Source organism: Talpa europaea (assembly GCF_964194135.1).
Source record: "Talpa europaea genome assembly, chromosome: 10".
Classification (NCBI taxonomy): Eukaryota; Metazoa; Chordata; class Mammalia; order Eulipotyphla; family Talpidae; genus Talpa; species Talpa europaea.
Window position 1 is genome coordinate 65,539,831 of NC_140077.1, and position 14,492 is coordinate 65,554,322.

Here is a 14,492-nt window from a genome sequence, read left to right on the forward strand (position 1 = left end):
CCACCAGGGGAGGCCCAAGATATTTTTTTTGTTTACTTTCTGTCTGGATGCTCTATCCATTGATGCAAGTGGTATGTTGAGATCTGATACTATTATTGCATGCTGTCAATGTTTTACTTTAGGTCTGTTAATACTTGTTTTATAAATTTGAGTACACCCGTACTGTGTGCATAAATATTGGTGATAGTTATTTCTTCTTGATGAATTTCCCTCTTGATCATTAAATGGTGTCCATATTTGTCACTAAATACCTTTTTGACCCAAAGTTTTAAATTATCAGATATAAGAGTAGCAGTTCCTGCTTTTTTCTCTGTGTTATTGACTTGAAATACCTTGTTATAGCCTTAAACTTGAAGTCTGTTTGTTTTAGAACTGACTTGAAGCTCCTTTACCCATGATATAAATGGGTCATGCTTTTTTTTAAAATCTAATCTGTCGGGCCTCCCCTGGTGGCGCAGCGGTTGAGCGCTGGGCTGCGAAGTTGCCGGCAGCCTCTGCAGCGCTGGTTCGATCCCCAGCCCCAGCCAGGGTCCCACATGGCGCGCAGACCTCTCCTGCCGCCCGCTGCTCCCCTCAACAGTGTACTTCGGTCCTTCTGCCTGTTCTGTTCCCTGCTCTGGCTCTGGTGGGTTCTCTCACCCTCTCACACTTCTGACTGTACCCAGTGCTTGTATAAATAACTGAATAAAAATGTTTTTAAAAAAAATTAAAAAAAAATCTAATCTGTCGTATGTTTTAATCGGTGAGTTCAAACTTCTCACATTTAGTGTGATTGGTAAATTGTGGGGTTTATTTACAACCATTCTATCTTTTGTCTTCTGGTTGTTTTTATCTTTCAAAAAACATTTGTTTTTATCTACCTTTTCTTTTGGATGTCTTTTCCTGGTAATTCTCTCATTTTTTCCTTTGTCTCTGTTCAGATTTGTGTTTTGTGGTTACCATGAGAATTCAACAGACTTTCTATATTTAAAATAGCCCTTTAGTTCTGGTATTGACTCATCATCATTTGACTAAATACTCTCTTCTTTCCTTCCTCTTACTGTCTTATCTCATATTATTCATGTTTATACTTCTGATTTTCTATTGCTATTTATCACCTTCTGTTTTGTGTCCTGCATTATTTCTTTTAATATAGAAATTCTTTCAATATTTCTTGTAAGGCAGATCTGGTGGCTGTAAATTCCATTAGCTTTTGTTTATCATACGTGAATGATAATTTCACAGGATAGAGTATTGTTGGTTGGCAGTTTTTAGCTTCTAGAATTGTGAAATGTCATTCCACTCTCTTTTAACTTTTAGAGTTTCTGCTGAGAAGTCTTCTGGAGGGGGTTTGTATTTTACAACCTGTTTTCTCCCCTAGCAGACTTTATTATTTCTTTATCATTGACTTTTGATAATTTAACAATGATGTTTCTTGGTGTAGGTAATTTTTTTTCCTTTGGGCTTTCTGGACATCTATGGTTAGTTCTTTCTTTTGGTTTGGGAAGTTCTTGGCTATTATTTCTTTGAATGGAGTTTCTGCTCCCTTCCCTTTCTTTTCACCTCTGGGATATCCACTATCCTGCTTCTAATAGATCTGATCTTTTTCATAGTGTTTTCATAGTGTTTCTTCATTTTTCTTAAATATTATTTCTTTTCTTACAATTGGGTCATTTGTACATTTTCTTCTTCAATTTCAGAAATTCTCCTGCCAGCATAGGTCTACTTGGTATGCTTTCCATGTATCTTGTGTTCTTATTCTCTGCCCCTTCCTTCATGTCTCTCTCTTCAATCTCTTTAGTGAATAACTTTTTCTGTTCCTGGATCTGTTCTCAGATCTTGCACCTACCTTTATGTGTTTACTTGCCTTCTCAGGACTTCACTGAGTTTTTTTTTAAATTGTCATTTTTATACTGCAGGGGAAGAGGAGGGAGAGGGATGAGAGGGAGGGAGGGAGGAGCACAGGGGACTGTGGTGATGGTGCATGGGTACATTGGTGAAGGAAATTCTATGGGGACTACACCTGAGAGAGAAAGTGGGAAGCAAATATTGTTTAAAAATGAACAATAATGTAAAAAATAAAAATTAAAAAAAATTGTCATTCTAAAATTTTTTTAAAGATTTATTAATTTTTTATTTATTTATACAAGCACTGGGTACAGTCAGAAGTGCGGGAGGGTGAGAGAATTCACCAGAGCCAGAGCGGGGAGCAGAGCAGGCAGAAGGACCAAAGTACACTGCTGAGGGGAGCAGCGGGCAGCAGGAGAGGTCTGCGCGCCAGGTGGGACCCTCCTCCAGTAGCCTGGGAGCAGCTGGGGATTGAACCGGCGCTGCAGAGGCTGCAGGCAGCTTCGCAACCCAGCGCTCAACCGCTGCACCCCCTGGGGAGGCCCTCATTCTAAAATTTTTTTAAGTCCTCAAATTGTGTCATTTATATAGGTCTCTGGACTTTTTTTCTTCTCTTTCAGTTTTTCCATTTTGTGTTCAGATATACCTTATTTCCAAGGCATATTTGAAGCCTTATTTGGTTTTTCTGGTTAGGGCACTTTGGCCTCAATTTTGTTTATCTTCTTTGTTTAACTTGGCAGCAGGTAAGGAGGGAAGGTATGCTGGAGTCCAAAGACTTGGTCTCAGTCTTGGTGGGGAGGGAGGGCTATTTCAGGCAGAGAATTTTATAGTGCCTCTTCTTGCCTTGAGTCTAGAGCAAGCACTAATCACTGCCACATTAAAAAACCTAGGGCTCTGCTGTATGTCTCTCTTTCCAATATTCCTAAAGGGAGGAGGGATGGGACTCTGCTACATGTGCTGCGGCCTGCCAGATTATCTGTGAGTGAACCAAAGGTCCCAGCACCCATATGCAAGTAGGTTTGCACTCTACCCTCACTGAAAAGGTTTCCTGCACACAATTTGTGTGCTGCAGCCTGTGTCTGACCCCCCAACTCCACTCCTGTTCTGCTACTATAGTGAGCCACCAACCTTAAGTAAAATATCTTGGGGTCAGTCTCCTAATACTGATGGTAAGCTGGTAAAATTTCCTGAGTAACATTTAGCTTTTTTCTAGTTGTACTTAGCGGAGAGGATTATCAAAACCTCCATATTCTGCATCATTGTAGGGTTATTTCCATTGTGAGATCATTTCTACTTAATTTCTCACATTTAGGAAACCATTTGCAGATACTTTTTCTATAAGTGTTATATATAAATCCTGCAAGGCTGTTCGTCGTTGTGAATCACCTGATGTTCCTTGTTTTCCAGGTTTTAAAGTTTTGCTTCCCATTGTTAAAGGTGGTTTTGCTTGATCTGGTCAGCCTTTGTTTGGATCCAGGTATGGAATTTGTTGCCTAGCTCTCCAGCATGTGACTCCTGAGTCGGTTCAGTTTTTACATCTCAGTTTTTCTGTTAATTGTTTAAGGCAATCACAGGGACTTGCGGTGCAGAGCATCAATCCTTACATCACCCCAGACCCTTAGACATGCACAAAGGTGTATATAGAAACCCCTTTCTTATAGAACCCCTGCACCATGCAAGAGCTAGTCTTAGGCACTTCTCCTAGTTTTCTACTCATGTAGAAACACCAAAAGTGTTGGCTAGAGGGAGCAATTGTCCTTTATCTTCAGAAGGTGGAGATGCTTCTCATAGTGGGTTGGGCTTAGTATTTGAGCAAAGTCTTGTATACTGCCAATTTAGAAGGCCATCTTTATGACAATTGGTAATCTTGCCTTTAGTCCCTATTCAGAGGACCTAGATTTCATAAACTGTAGTTCCCTGCCCTGCCCTAGCAGAGGATACCCTGTCCACATTTGAACAGACACACAATTCTTCAATAAATCGAGGACTGTCAACCAAGCTGGGAGGTTTGAGACCCTGGAGTAATCACCAGTAACAGCATATAGAGGTCTGAGTAGCTCAGTGGGCCTAAATGGCCCTTGCTGTTATGCCTGGGTTCAGATGGCCTTGTGTTTCATGTTGGGTGTTAATTTTATCACAAAAATGAATTGAGTTAATTTGAGTGGTTTAATGAAGAGTTATAGTGAGGACTCCAGCCTGGGAAAACCCTTCAGCTCACTCTGAGAGAACTACTCCCATTTTCAGTCTTAGTATGAGGTTTTTATCTATTTGGTAAAAATACACATAACATGTTACAGTAAACATGTCAGGAGTTTAACTGCAGAGACAAAAGATCAGGTTGGGGTCTATTTTCTCTCTTCTATCTGAGGATAATAAAGTAGTTAAACTTTATCTCATCTCATTGGAAAAATATTTTGGGGGAATCTGGGGAGTTAGAAATGTGTAGTCAAGATTTCTTCCAAGTTACTGATTTGGTGGAGAGATAGCATACTTTCTCAGGAGGGGTCTCTTTTTACAGGATCAGTCCATCTGTGACTTGACTCTCTTCTTGCACCCAGGTTTGGACCAGGGAAAGGGGTAGCCAGTTTGTGTTAACCTTTTTTTATGCATACAAGAGCTGGGGTGCAGGCCAAAGGTAGGGGGCAGTGAGAGAATTCACTAGAGACAGAGTGGGGAACAGAACATGCAGATCCACTGAAATACACTGCTGAGGGGAGCAGCGGGCAGGCAAGACAGGAGAGGTCTGCTGCACCATGTGGGCCAGCTCCCCGGTCAGGGATGGAACCCATACTGTAGTGGCTGCTGACAGCTTCATAGCGCTGACACTCAACCCCTTGTGCCACCAGGGAGGCCCCAAGTTGTGTTAACTTTAACAGTAGTTAAGGGAATAGTAAAAGCTGCATGTGAGCCTTGGGGACTTTGGTGTGTAGTAATCCACATGTCAAAGTGGCACATCTTGGGGAAACCTGTTTTGAACCTTTTCAGTAACCAGGTGCAAGGGCTTTGGTAGGAAAGGGGAACAGACACTTCTTCCCCGAAATAGGTCAGGCAAAGCCTGAAGGAAATGTGAATTAGACAGTAAAGTGAAGGGTAAAGAATATTCTAGGGAAAAGCAATACCATGAGGCAGCCAACAGGCTGCCGGAGATGGAAATGTAACAGGGTGGTCCCCAGGAAAGGGGGAGGTTCCCTGCCCCACCCAAGGGAGGGTGGAGCTGAGCAGGAAGAGGAGAAGCTGCAGAAGAGACTGAAGAAGGAAGCAGGATGGAGCCAGGAAACCTGGAGGAGGCGCATGGAGCCTAGAGACATGTAAAGAAACTGTGCTTGTCTTTTGGTCGTGGACTGGGTGACACAGATGTGGGTGAGACCCGTGGAGAGGTGACCATGGCAGCTTTTATCTTGATGTTGATTTTGCTCTTTTCCTTCCGGGCTTGTCTGGTTGTTTCTGACTCTTTTCTGTGGGTCCCCACTGGAAGATGCTTTAGACTTGTGGCAGGCTTTGGGGCCTTGCTCTGGGCCGATCCCATATGGATGGAGTTTTACCCACGAGGGGACGGGTAACTTTGGGTGCTTCACTTAGAAACTAGACTCTTTGCCTTACCTGTATTGTTTCCTAGTTTTATTAAAGTTCCTTCCCATTAAAGTCTCCTATGTTTTGTGTTGATGCGGCGGATGGCAGAACCCACTTAGAATAGACAGGTTTGCGGGGTTTGGGCTGCCCCTCTCCCTGTCCTACAACAGATTGACCTAAAAATGGGCATCTCCAGGTTAGGTAAGGGAGAACTGGGTGTCCCTCAGGTTGCGTGTCAGGAGGTACCTTCGGCAGAGTCCAGCATGGGCAGTGGAAGGGGGTGCAGGAGAGGAGATGGGGAGGCGGCATCATTGAGGGAGGGGTGACTGAACCCGCCGAGTATTGGGGTGGAGCGTAAAAGCGCGGCCGGGATATCGGCCGTGAAATCTGAGGACAGGGCAGTGACCGTGAGCAGACCCTGACACCGCATTTCCAGAGACTGCGAGGCGCAGGGCTACTTACTGACCGCTTCGGCGCGGAGTAGGTGCGCGGGCTCGCGCCCAGAGGGCGCGCCCCCGTGACGTCAGTAGCTTGCGCCGCCCCGCCCGGGACGCGTCACCTCTTTTTACGGCGTCGGCAGTTCCCCGAGGGTGGCTGGACTGGTGGCCGCGTTGCCAACCCGCAGCGCCTCGGCCGAAAATCCGGTTCCTCCTTCAGAAACGCGGCCTGTGAAGCCTGTTGGGTGCCTTGCGGGCCCACAGCCTTGGTCCCCTGACCTCCAGGGCCGGTGCTGAGAGCGATCCTGATGGTCTGTGGTTTTAGCACCCGCCAGGGCAACAAGTGACCGAGAGGGGAGATCCTTTGGTTGGGTCTGGCAGGCACAGCCACGCAGCTGTGACCTGGTCCATTCTGCCGGATAAACTCCCGGATCACGATCGCGGACAGCTAATTTATCTCCCCCCATTACAGCCCGGGGGTCTCTTGGTACATTAGAGCGTGGTGTCTGGCCGGGTGTTGGACAGCGGAGGTGGAGGAAGGGGTGCTGGGGGTGGACACGGTGGCTAGCCAGCCAGGGTTTCAGAGGCCCCGTCCTGTTTGCGTGGGGAAACTGCCTAAAGCGGCTCCATCAGGTTGGGCGGCAGGACACTGTTTTAAGTAGAGGGCATAGGTTGGTTTATCCCTTGAGGTCACTTCAGAAGACAACCCTGATCTAGTGGGGCTCCCCAAATCATGCCCCAGCAATGGAGGATTAAGTGGAAGGGCAGTGCAGCCAGCTAGGCCATGGAGACAAGAAGTGACACAGTTGGGGAGGGTCAGAGCTTGGCCCAACCTGAGCAAACAGCAGGTTTGCCAGGTGGGTGTGGGAAGAGGGGAGTGACAAGGCCACACCAGGGGCCACCAGGTTTTTCACCCACATTGGTCTAGGTTGCATTTATCTACCACATTGAGTGTTCTCTGTGGCCTTCCCATTGTCTTTTCTGGTTTCTTGGTTCTCCACTAGTGGTGTCTCCATTCTCGTCCCTGGTGTGTCCAGTCCCTGTTCTCCGGTCTTGAAGAGGCAAGAGGCCCTCAGAGAGTATGATTCCATGCCCTCTACCAAAGACCAGGGTCCATGAAGTTGTGAAAACACGTAGGAAAAACACGTAGGAAAAAGTCAGCAAGGAAAATACCCTGGCATCCTCACTTGAGAATGATTGTTGTAGGGGCTGAGAGCACCAATGATAAAACAGAAACCTCTGTTGGCTAAAAGGAGACTGACATGTTGTCTAGAGTGACTGTTTTGTGTACTACGTTCTGATTGCCATTCATCTACACAAGGACATGGAAAAACCCAGGGGAAATCTATATAGTACGGGAGGGAAGGACTCAAGGAAGTGAGAGAAGTCTGGAAGGCAGTTGCCTGACAGGGCTGGAGGTTGGTCATGCCCTGATCCAAGGATGGTCACCACTTCACACTCTGAGGCCACTGTCCCTCTTGGGCACATTCCATGATGTTCCCAGGCTTGAGCTCTGCCAGATGGTGAAGGCTGCCTGCACTGTGAAGGCTGGCTGTGGCATCCAGCTGAGCAGAGGCTCTTGGCTGTGGATAGGTGCTGGTGACAGGGAGTTTTAGAGTGTGCTCACATCTGCTCCTAGGGTCCTCCCTGACCCTGGTCAATGTCCAGATTGGTGGGGGCTGTGGGACTGGAAGTTGAGTCTGTTTCATCTATTAGCCAAAGATCTGCCCACATCACCTGCAAGAACAGGCAGCAATTCTCCAAGAAGCCCCTGCATCTGCACTGATCCCCTGCCATAAGGATCCTCTCTGTAGGACTTGAGGTTTTGGTTAAATGTAGTTGGACTTCAGGGCCTCCCTGGTGGCTTAGGAGCTGGGTCTCAGTGCTACCATTGCAACAGCCCTCCTATGGCAGAGCAGCTTGAGTTCAATCCCTGGCCATGGAGCTGACCCACATGGCACAGCAGACCTCTCCTATCTTGCCTGCTGCTCCCCTCAGCAGAGTATTTCAGTGGATCTACCTGTTCTGCTCCCTACTTTGTCTCTGGTGAATCCTCTCACTCCCCCCCCACCTCTGGCCTGCACCCCAGTTCTTCTATGCAAAAATAAAATAAAAATCTTACAATAAAGGAGTAATTCTTAAAAAGTTAAAAAAAAATGTATTTGGACTCCCTCCAGGACCCTGCCTATTCATCCACTCTCTGCCTGCTCATTTCCCTTCAGCCTTGTTGGCCTTTTCTCAGCCCAGACTGGGCACTCTTCCCTGTACAGGACGGACACCCCTCACTCCCCTTCCAGCTCCCTTCCCTCAGGTTTCAGCTCCAAGAACTGAGGCTGCTTAGACACGTAACAGTGGGCACTCCACCAGTTCAAGCGGCTCTTCTGTGCTCACTGCCCCCGGGTACTCAGATGCAGCTCAATCAACATTTGCGCCTGAGCTACCTGCTGTCCATGCTGTGCTACACAACACAGTAGAGTCCTGGAGGGACCCTGGAGTTAAGGCAAGGTCCCCACCCATCCTGGGGAGAATGGGAGCTATATTTCTCCTGGCACAAGTCCACAAGCCGGCTCTTAGCCCAGTACAGCCTCAGGTCCTTCCTGTGAAGGGAGGTGGAAACAGGACTCTGGGTTGCAGGTGTGCAGTGAGTGGCTGGCACCCCTAGGGGTGAGTATGCCTGAGCCAGCTGCCAGGTTTTGCCAGCCTCAGAACTACCTGGAATTTTGGAGACTGCAACATCCTTTGAGGGCTTAATTACTGTTAAGTATTGTTCTAAGCACCTTATAGGAATTGCGTAATTTCATCTTTATAATCCATTGGGGTCACTTGTGCCACCATTTCAGAGATTAGGAAATTGAGCACAGGTGATTTGTCTAAGGTCACAGTGAGCAAATGGGAAAGCTGGTATTTTAATCTCCACCTCTCACATGCTGCACCTTAGGTCAGGCTTCAGGTGAGCCTATAACCCTCCAACTTCAGTAGCCTGTGCTGCCCATCATGGACTTTCACCCCCACAGTGAAACTTGTGAGGCTCAAAACTGGTAGCCTGGTGTTTAGGCCAAATGGACTACGCAGGGTTTACTGCCTGGACCTTATCTTACCTTATCCACTGCTAAGTCCCCCATACGAAGAGCATGTGGCCCAGTAGAGGGGCTATCCCCAAAGAGCTTTCAAAAACCTGTATTCTCCTCTCAAGTCCACACTTAGTTCTCAGAACTGCCTCAGCCTCCCTGTACTACTACACTCCAGGGATCTGGTGCTGCTTGAGGTCCTTGGTGGGGCCCTTTCCCCCAAAAGGAGCAGCTCCAAGGATGGGACTTGCCCAGGGGAAGCTTTTGCTGGCATGCTACTTCCCGGTCTGAGCCCAATCTTTGCATGACTTTTACTCAGAGTTACTTGGACAGGAAGGTTCCTTCTGCCCCCGCACAGCCAGATCCTGTTCTGACTGTGGGTCTCCTCCACTTGGTTCATGTGTTATGGCTCCCAGGCCCAAACATGGGGTTGCGGGGGGCCCAGGGCTCTGAGGGCTCCATGCCCAGCTTGTCCTGGGGGACTCCAGTCGGAGGGATACCTTTCCTCTGAGATTTAGGCCTATGGAGTAAGATGCCCAGTAGTTCCTAGAGCCAGCCTGGTCAGGCAGCTCCAGGGAAGCTGCCTCCCAGTTTGGGTGAAGGAATAAGAAAGGACCCCTCTGCTGAGAGCCTTAGAGGACTAGAAGCTAGGTGCCCCACCTTGCAGTTTTGAGCTCCAAAGATTTCCTCTAAAGCAAACCACAGCACAGAGGAACAATGAGGCTGTTCTCCACTCTGCCCACTCAGTACTGCCTGTCAGCTGATCTTGGTGCATGCCAGGTCTTGCCCAGAGGTCACAGGTGAAGCATGGATGGAGCCCACATACCTCCTTAGCCTGGTTCTGGGTCTCTGGGGGGTGGGGGTGGAGGTGGGGGACTGATTCTGGCCACAGCTGACTCACCCACCAGACTGCTTACCTGCCCCCCTGTCAGTATCTTCAGGTGAGGATCAGATCTGCTTTATGTGAAAGTGTGGCCATCACTGCCCACCCAGATGGGCCCACATAAGGACAGGAGGCTGTAACAGGATCCAGTTTATTCTGTCTTGGGAGGGTGGTCCTGAGAGTGGCAAATGCCACTCTTTTGTGGGTTGAGGAAGGGCCCGAAGGCCAGTTAAGGCCAATGGCAGGAGAAGTGGTGGGGGAGGGGACAAAGGGGGGCACATAGTCCCTGGAATGGGGTGAGGCCGGGCTGAGGCCCAGAGGCAGCTATGGTAGGCCGGGGCAGGTGCCCCGATGCCCAGGGTGGAAGGCACCGGGCTGGGATGGGGCCATGGCTACAGGGCCGTGGACCCAGGCCACACGAGCACCCCGGGAAGCAGAACATAGTCACATGACACAGAACGCCAAACACAGGTACACTGCTCATGAGTAAGCACATGGACAAGTGGGCACAGATCCACAGGCCAGAGGGACACCCAGTCTTAGCTGGACACTATGGTGATACGTCATAGAGACCAAGGGGACACATGGCACTACAGGACACATGGACTCAATGGCCACAGGGGACAGACCCAGGTGACAGGGTGCAAGCGACAGGGGAAGGGGGCCTCTTGGCACGACTGCACTGGAATTGTGAGAAGAGGGCAGCGGGGGCTGGTCGGGAAGCACCCCCAGGCAGACCCTTGGGTTCAGTCTGTCTTCCATACTTTGTTGAGCAGCTTTACCACCTCATCATAGATGATGAACACGATGGCCACGTCAAGGCAGACCCGGCCCAGGCGGGGGACAGTGCCCTTGTAGAATCTGAGAGTGGGGTTAGGGAAGGGGTGGGAGGTGAGGATATAGATGAAGGACTGTCTGTGGGAAGTGGAGGAGAGTCTGAAGGTAAGGACTCCCTAGGAGACTGAGCAGGCAGGGGTTTTGGGGTAAGACCAGGGAGTGCCTGGGGTGGGGACAATAGCCCTGCCCTTCCCTCACTTACGCTTTGAGTCCCTCATTCCTCAGGATCTGCAAGCCACAGTCCCATGTGTTCCGGTATCTGTGTGCCTCCAGGCCCTATGGGACACCAGCATGCCACAGCACTCAGCAGCCAGCCCTTGCTCCAAGACACCCTCCTTCTTTCCAGTCCCATCCCCACCTGCATCCGGGTCTTGATCACATCCAAAGGTGTGTTCCCAAAGACACTGGCGGCACCTGCGATAGCTCCAAACACCCCGGTGATCAGTGGGTTCATTGGCTTGTTGGGGTTATCTCCTGGATGTGGGTGGGAGTTATGGTCAAAAGGTGTTGGCAGAGTAAAGGGGTTCTGAGGGCTGGAGGAGACTGGACCAGCGTCTATGAAGAGGAAAGCTTTATGGATTGGGCACTGTTTAAAGGGGGGGGGTCTTGCAGTCTGCAAATGTACCTCGGTACCAGTTGCGCAGGGAGGTCATGACAAAGAAGCGGATGGCTTGGTTGGATCCCTGCTTCAGCACCGTGGCTGTGAGGCCCTGATAAGTCCCCTTCAGCCCTGGGAGGAGAGAGGCAGGTATGGGGGGGTCACACTGGTGCCTCCCAGGCCTCAGCTGCCAATTGAAGAGAGGCACACACAGGTATACCAAAGCAGGAGAGGGAAGGACAGGCCTTAAGAGGAAAATCAATGGCTTACCTTGTTCCCGAACAATCTCCCTGACCCCGTGGAAAAATCCTCTGTACTTGGGGTTGGAAGAGGTCTGGTCATGAATGAATTTCACCTGAGAGAGAGGGAAGCAAAGGTACTGGGTTCCTAAACACGGCAGGAAGGGCCCACCTGGTCCCTTGCTTTGCAGGCCCAAAGTCCATGAAGGTCAGGCAAGGGTTGGAGGTGGAGCTCTTGACTTGAAAATGGGTCCCCCAAAGCCACCATGGGACAAGAAGCCCCAGGAGGCAGGAGGGAGAACCTTTTGAACACATGTTTGCGTTTTTAGTATTTCCCACAACATAGGCATGAACCATGGGCTGCCTTTTCTATTTATTAAGTAGTTTTAAAAAACCGTAATGTCTTCTCATTGCATTTGGCAGGAAGTCCAACCTCCAGAGAGATCCTTTCTATAAGCCTCCTGTGCCCAGATCCCTAGGGCGGTTCACCCTACAGCCTCGCTAGCTTTATCTCCCGCTGGGCCCTTCCACACCTTGACGGTCTCCATGGGGCACACGACCACTACAGCCTCTGCCACTCCAGCACCCAGGCCGCACAGCAGCCCGCGCGTGCTGTCCAGCCGGCCCTGGGCATCCCGCATGTGGTTGCTGAGGAACTCGAACATCCCAAACCTGGCACGGGAGGCAGTGGGGTGAGGGACTGTCTCCACCCCAGGATTCCCTCCCGCGCCCCCACTCCCGGGCCCCCGCCCACCTCACCTGACGGCTGCCTTGGGGATGGAACCATAGAGCAAGGAGCTGAGACCTCGGTAGAGGCCGAGGACTCCATGGCTGCGGACCGTCTGGCGCACGCAGTCCCCTGGGGAAGAAGGCGGTCAGGGACACCCGCCGGGCCCGCCCCCCAGCGCCGCGCCGCCGGCCGCGGCAGGTCCCGGAGCCCCGCCCGGCCCGGCCCTCCGGCTGCGGGCTCTCCCGCCCCACACTGGCCGCCGCGCACTCACCGATGCCCCGGTACCGCGGCGGGTGCGAGCGCTCGTCCAGCTGCAGCTGCGTCTTCACGTACTCGGTGGGGAAGGTGATGCAGATTTCGATGCCGCCCGCCAGGCCGCCTGCGGGGACCCGGGACCCCGGCCCTCAGACCCCCGCCGCGCTGCCCGGCCCGCAGTCGCCCGGACCCCTCCCCCCTGGACTTTGTCCGGCGCCGGCGGCGCAGGGAGGCCGGGCTGGGTCCCCACGCCCCGCTCCCGCTGTTTCGGCGTGGCAGGGAGGGGGACGCGCCAGACGGGACCCCCGGCGCCGGCGGGAGACCGGGCCGCGCCCCACGCCGCACCCGGAAGTGGGGCGGGGCCTCGGCGTCCCCGGCCCACCCGGAAGCCCGGCGGGGCGCGCGGGCTCGGGGGCCGCATCCCGAGGGGCCCACCTGCCAGGATCGCCTTCCCCGGGTGCGTCAGCTTGGCTTTCCCGGACGAGGGCGCGGCGGCCGCCAGAGAGCGCGACGCGACCATGGCGTGCAGGGAGGCGGGGCGCCCGGCGTCGGCCGCGGGTCCGAGCCTCCAGCTCAGCTTCGGTCCGCGCGGGATGCGGCGGCGGCGGCGGCCGGTTATGGCCCGGGGGCCGGTGCGGGGCGGGGCGGCCGCGTCAGCTCCTGGGCTCCGCCCCCAGTGGTCTGAGCCGGGCCCCGCCCCCTGCCCGCCCCGAGCCGGCCGGGAAACTGAGGCCCGGGCGGGGCGCTCCGAGATAGGCGCCGGGGCGGGGACGGTAGCGCAGCCAATGGCCGTGCCCGAGTCTCCGGAAAGGGAACGTGCCGGGGGCGGGGCTCTGCAGGAGGCGCTGCCGCAGCCTTGGGGCCCAGGGCTGTGGGTCAAGGTGCGGTTTCTAAAACCCTTGCAGGTCTCAAGCCCGGGTGCGGGAAGAATTTATTGTCCGGGTCTGCGCATCTGCCACAAGCGACGTGATCTCCGGAGATCAGGGGTGGAGAGAGGCGCAAAACCCTCCCCCGAGACATGTGGGACTAACCCACCCCAGCTTGTTTGAGGGTTTGGCCTTTCTACACGCGACGTGCTGTTACCACTCCCCTTAGGGATTTAGACTGTGCATTGTATGTGGTCAGAAAAAACCCCAAATAAAACTGTATCCCCAGGGCGGACACAGATCCCCAACCCGTAAACAGATCTCAGCAAATCTTTTGTCTCCTTCCCACACCAGCACCAAGCAGGGAAGCTTTGCCTTGATAAACAGACTTTAATATTCAGGATCCGCAGGAAGCTCAGAGCTAGTTCAGTTATGTTGCAAAGTGGCCTGGAGGGGGCAGCTCTGCCAATATGGAGTGAAGAGAGGGCGCCACATCCCCTAAAAGCCGAGGAGTCCCTGCAGAGCTCCCCAGGAATGCCTGGCTTCAGCCAAAGGGCCTGGATGCAGGAGTCTACTTCCCTGGTGGTTCCTGGAGCGGGTATTCCCAGGCATTCAGTGGCTACCCTTGGCTTCCCCAGGTGCAGAGGTGGCACATAAGCTGCCATCAGCAGCAGCAAAAATAAAGTCCAAGTGTCCCCACCTCCTATTAGGGTACTGTGTGCTTCTGGGGTGACACTCCTTGGGGGAGGTTAATAATGTGGCAGAGGGGACATGGCTGCTGAGGGTTCATTACACATGCTGAAGCCGTACACTGGTGGCTGGGCTTGCAGCAAGGACTGCCGTCAGCATCAACTGCAAACCTGCAGAGAAAGAAGCCAGAGTGAGCAGAGGTCCTACTATCTCTGAGTGGCCAGGCACCTAAGGAGACTGAAGCAATGGAGAGCAGGTGCCTGGGGGCAGGACTGTGGTGGGAGCAGAGAAGCTAGCCAGGGTGGAGGGTAAGTTAGTCCCAAAATGGGACACTTACTTAGCTCAACCAGCTGGGTCTCACTTATGCCCATCAAAATCTAGGAAAAAATCAGATTTACATTAATGGGGGTGGGCACAATGACCTTGAGGAAGACACAATTGGTGGGAGACTTGAACTAGGTTCATATATTATGTGCACACCCCCTCAAGCCT

The 14,492-nt window shown here is 52.0% G+C and overlaps 2 protein-coding genes across 2 annotated transcripts in view; both read right to left on the reverse strand.

The window, feature by feature from the left end:
• Positions 1-9,937: 9,937 nt before the first annotated feature.
• Positions 9,938-12,964, reverse strand: SLC25A1 (solute carrier family 25 member 1; the record flags this gene model as incomplete). The annotated part of the gene is made up of 9 exons (XM_084244838.1): positions 9,938-10,646; positions 10,825-10,898; positions 10,981-11,096; positions 11,248-11,352; positions 11,491-11,575; positions 11,993-12,131; positions 12,219-12,318; positions 12,461-12,568; positions 12,880-12,964. The coding sequence occupies 9 exons, from the start codon at positions 12,962-12,964 to the stop codon at positions 10,532-10,534; spliced, it is 927 nt and encodes a 308-aa protein (XP_084100964.1). The 3' UTR covers positions 9,938-10,531.
• A 1,135-nt stretch (positions 12,965-14,099) lies between these two features.
• The window catches only part of CLTCL1 (clathrin heavy chain like 1), a gene marked incomplete at both ends in the record, with an annotated part of 148,746 nt that continues 148,353 nt past the window's right edge, over positions 14,100-14,492 (reverse strand). The window contains one exon of the mRNA XM_084245481.1: positions 14,100-14,170. Coding sequence (XP_084101607.1) covers positions 14,100-14,170 — 71 coding nt within the window. The remainder of the gene's footprint in view (positions 14,171-14,492) is intronic.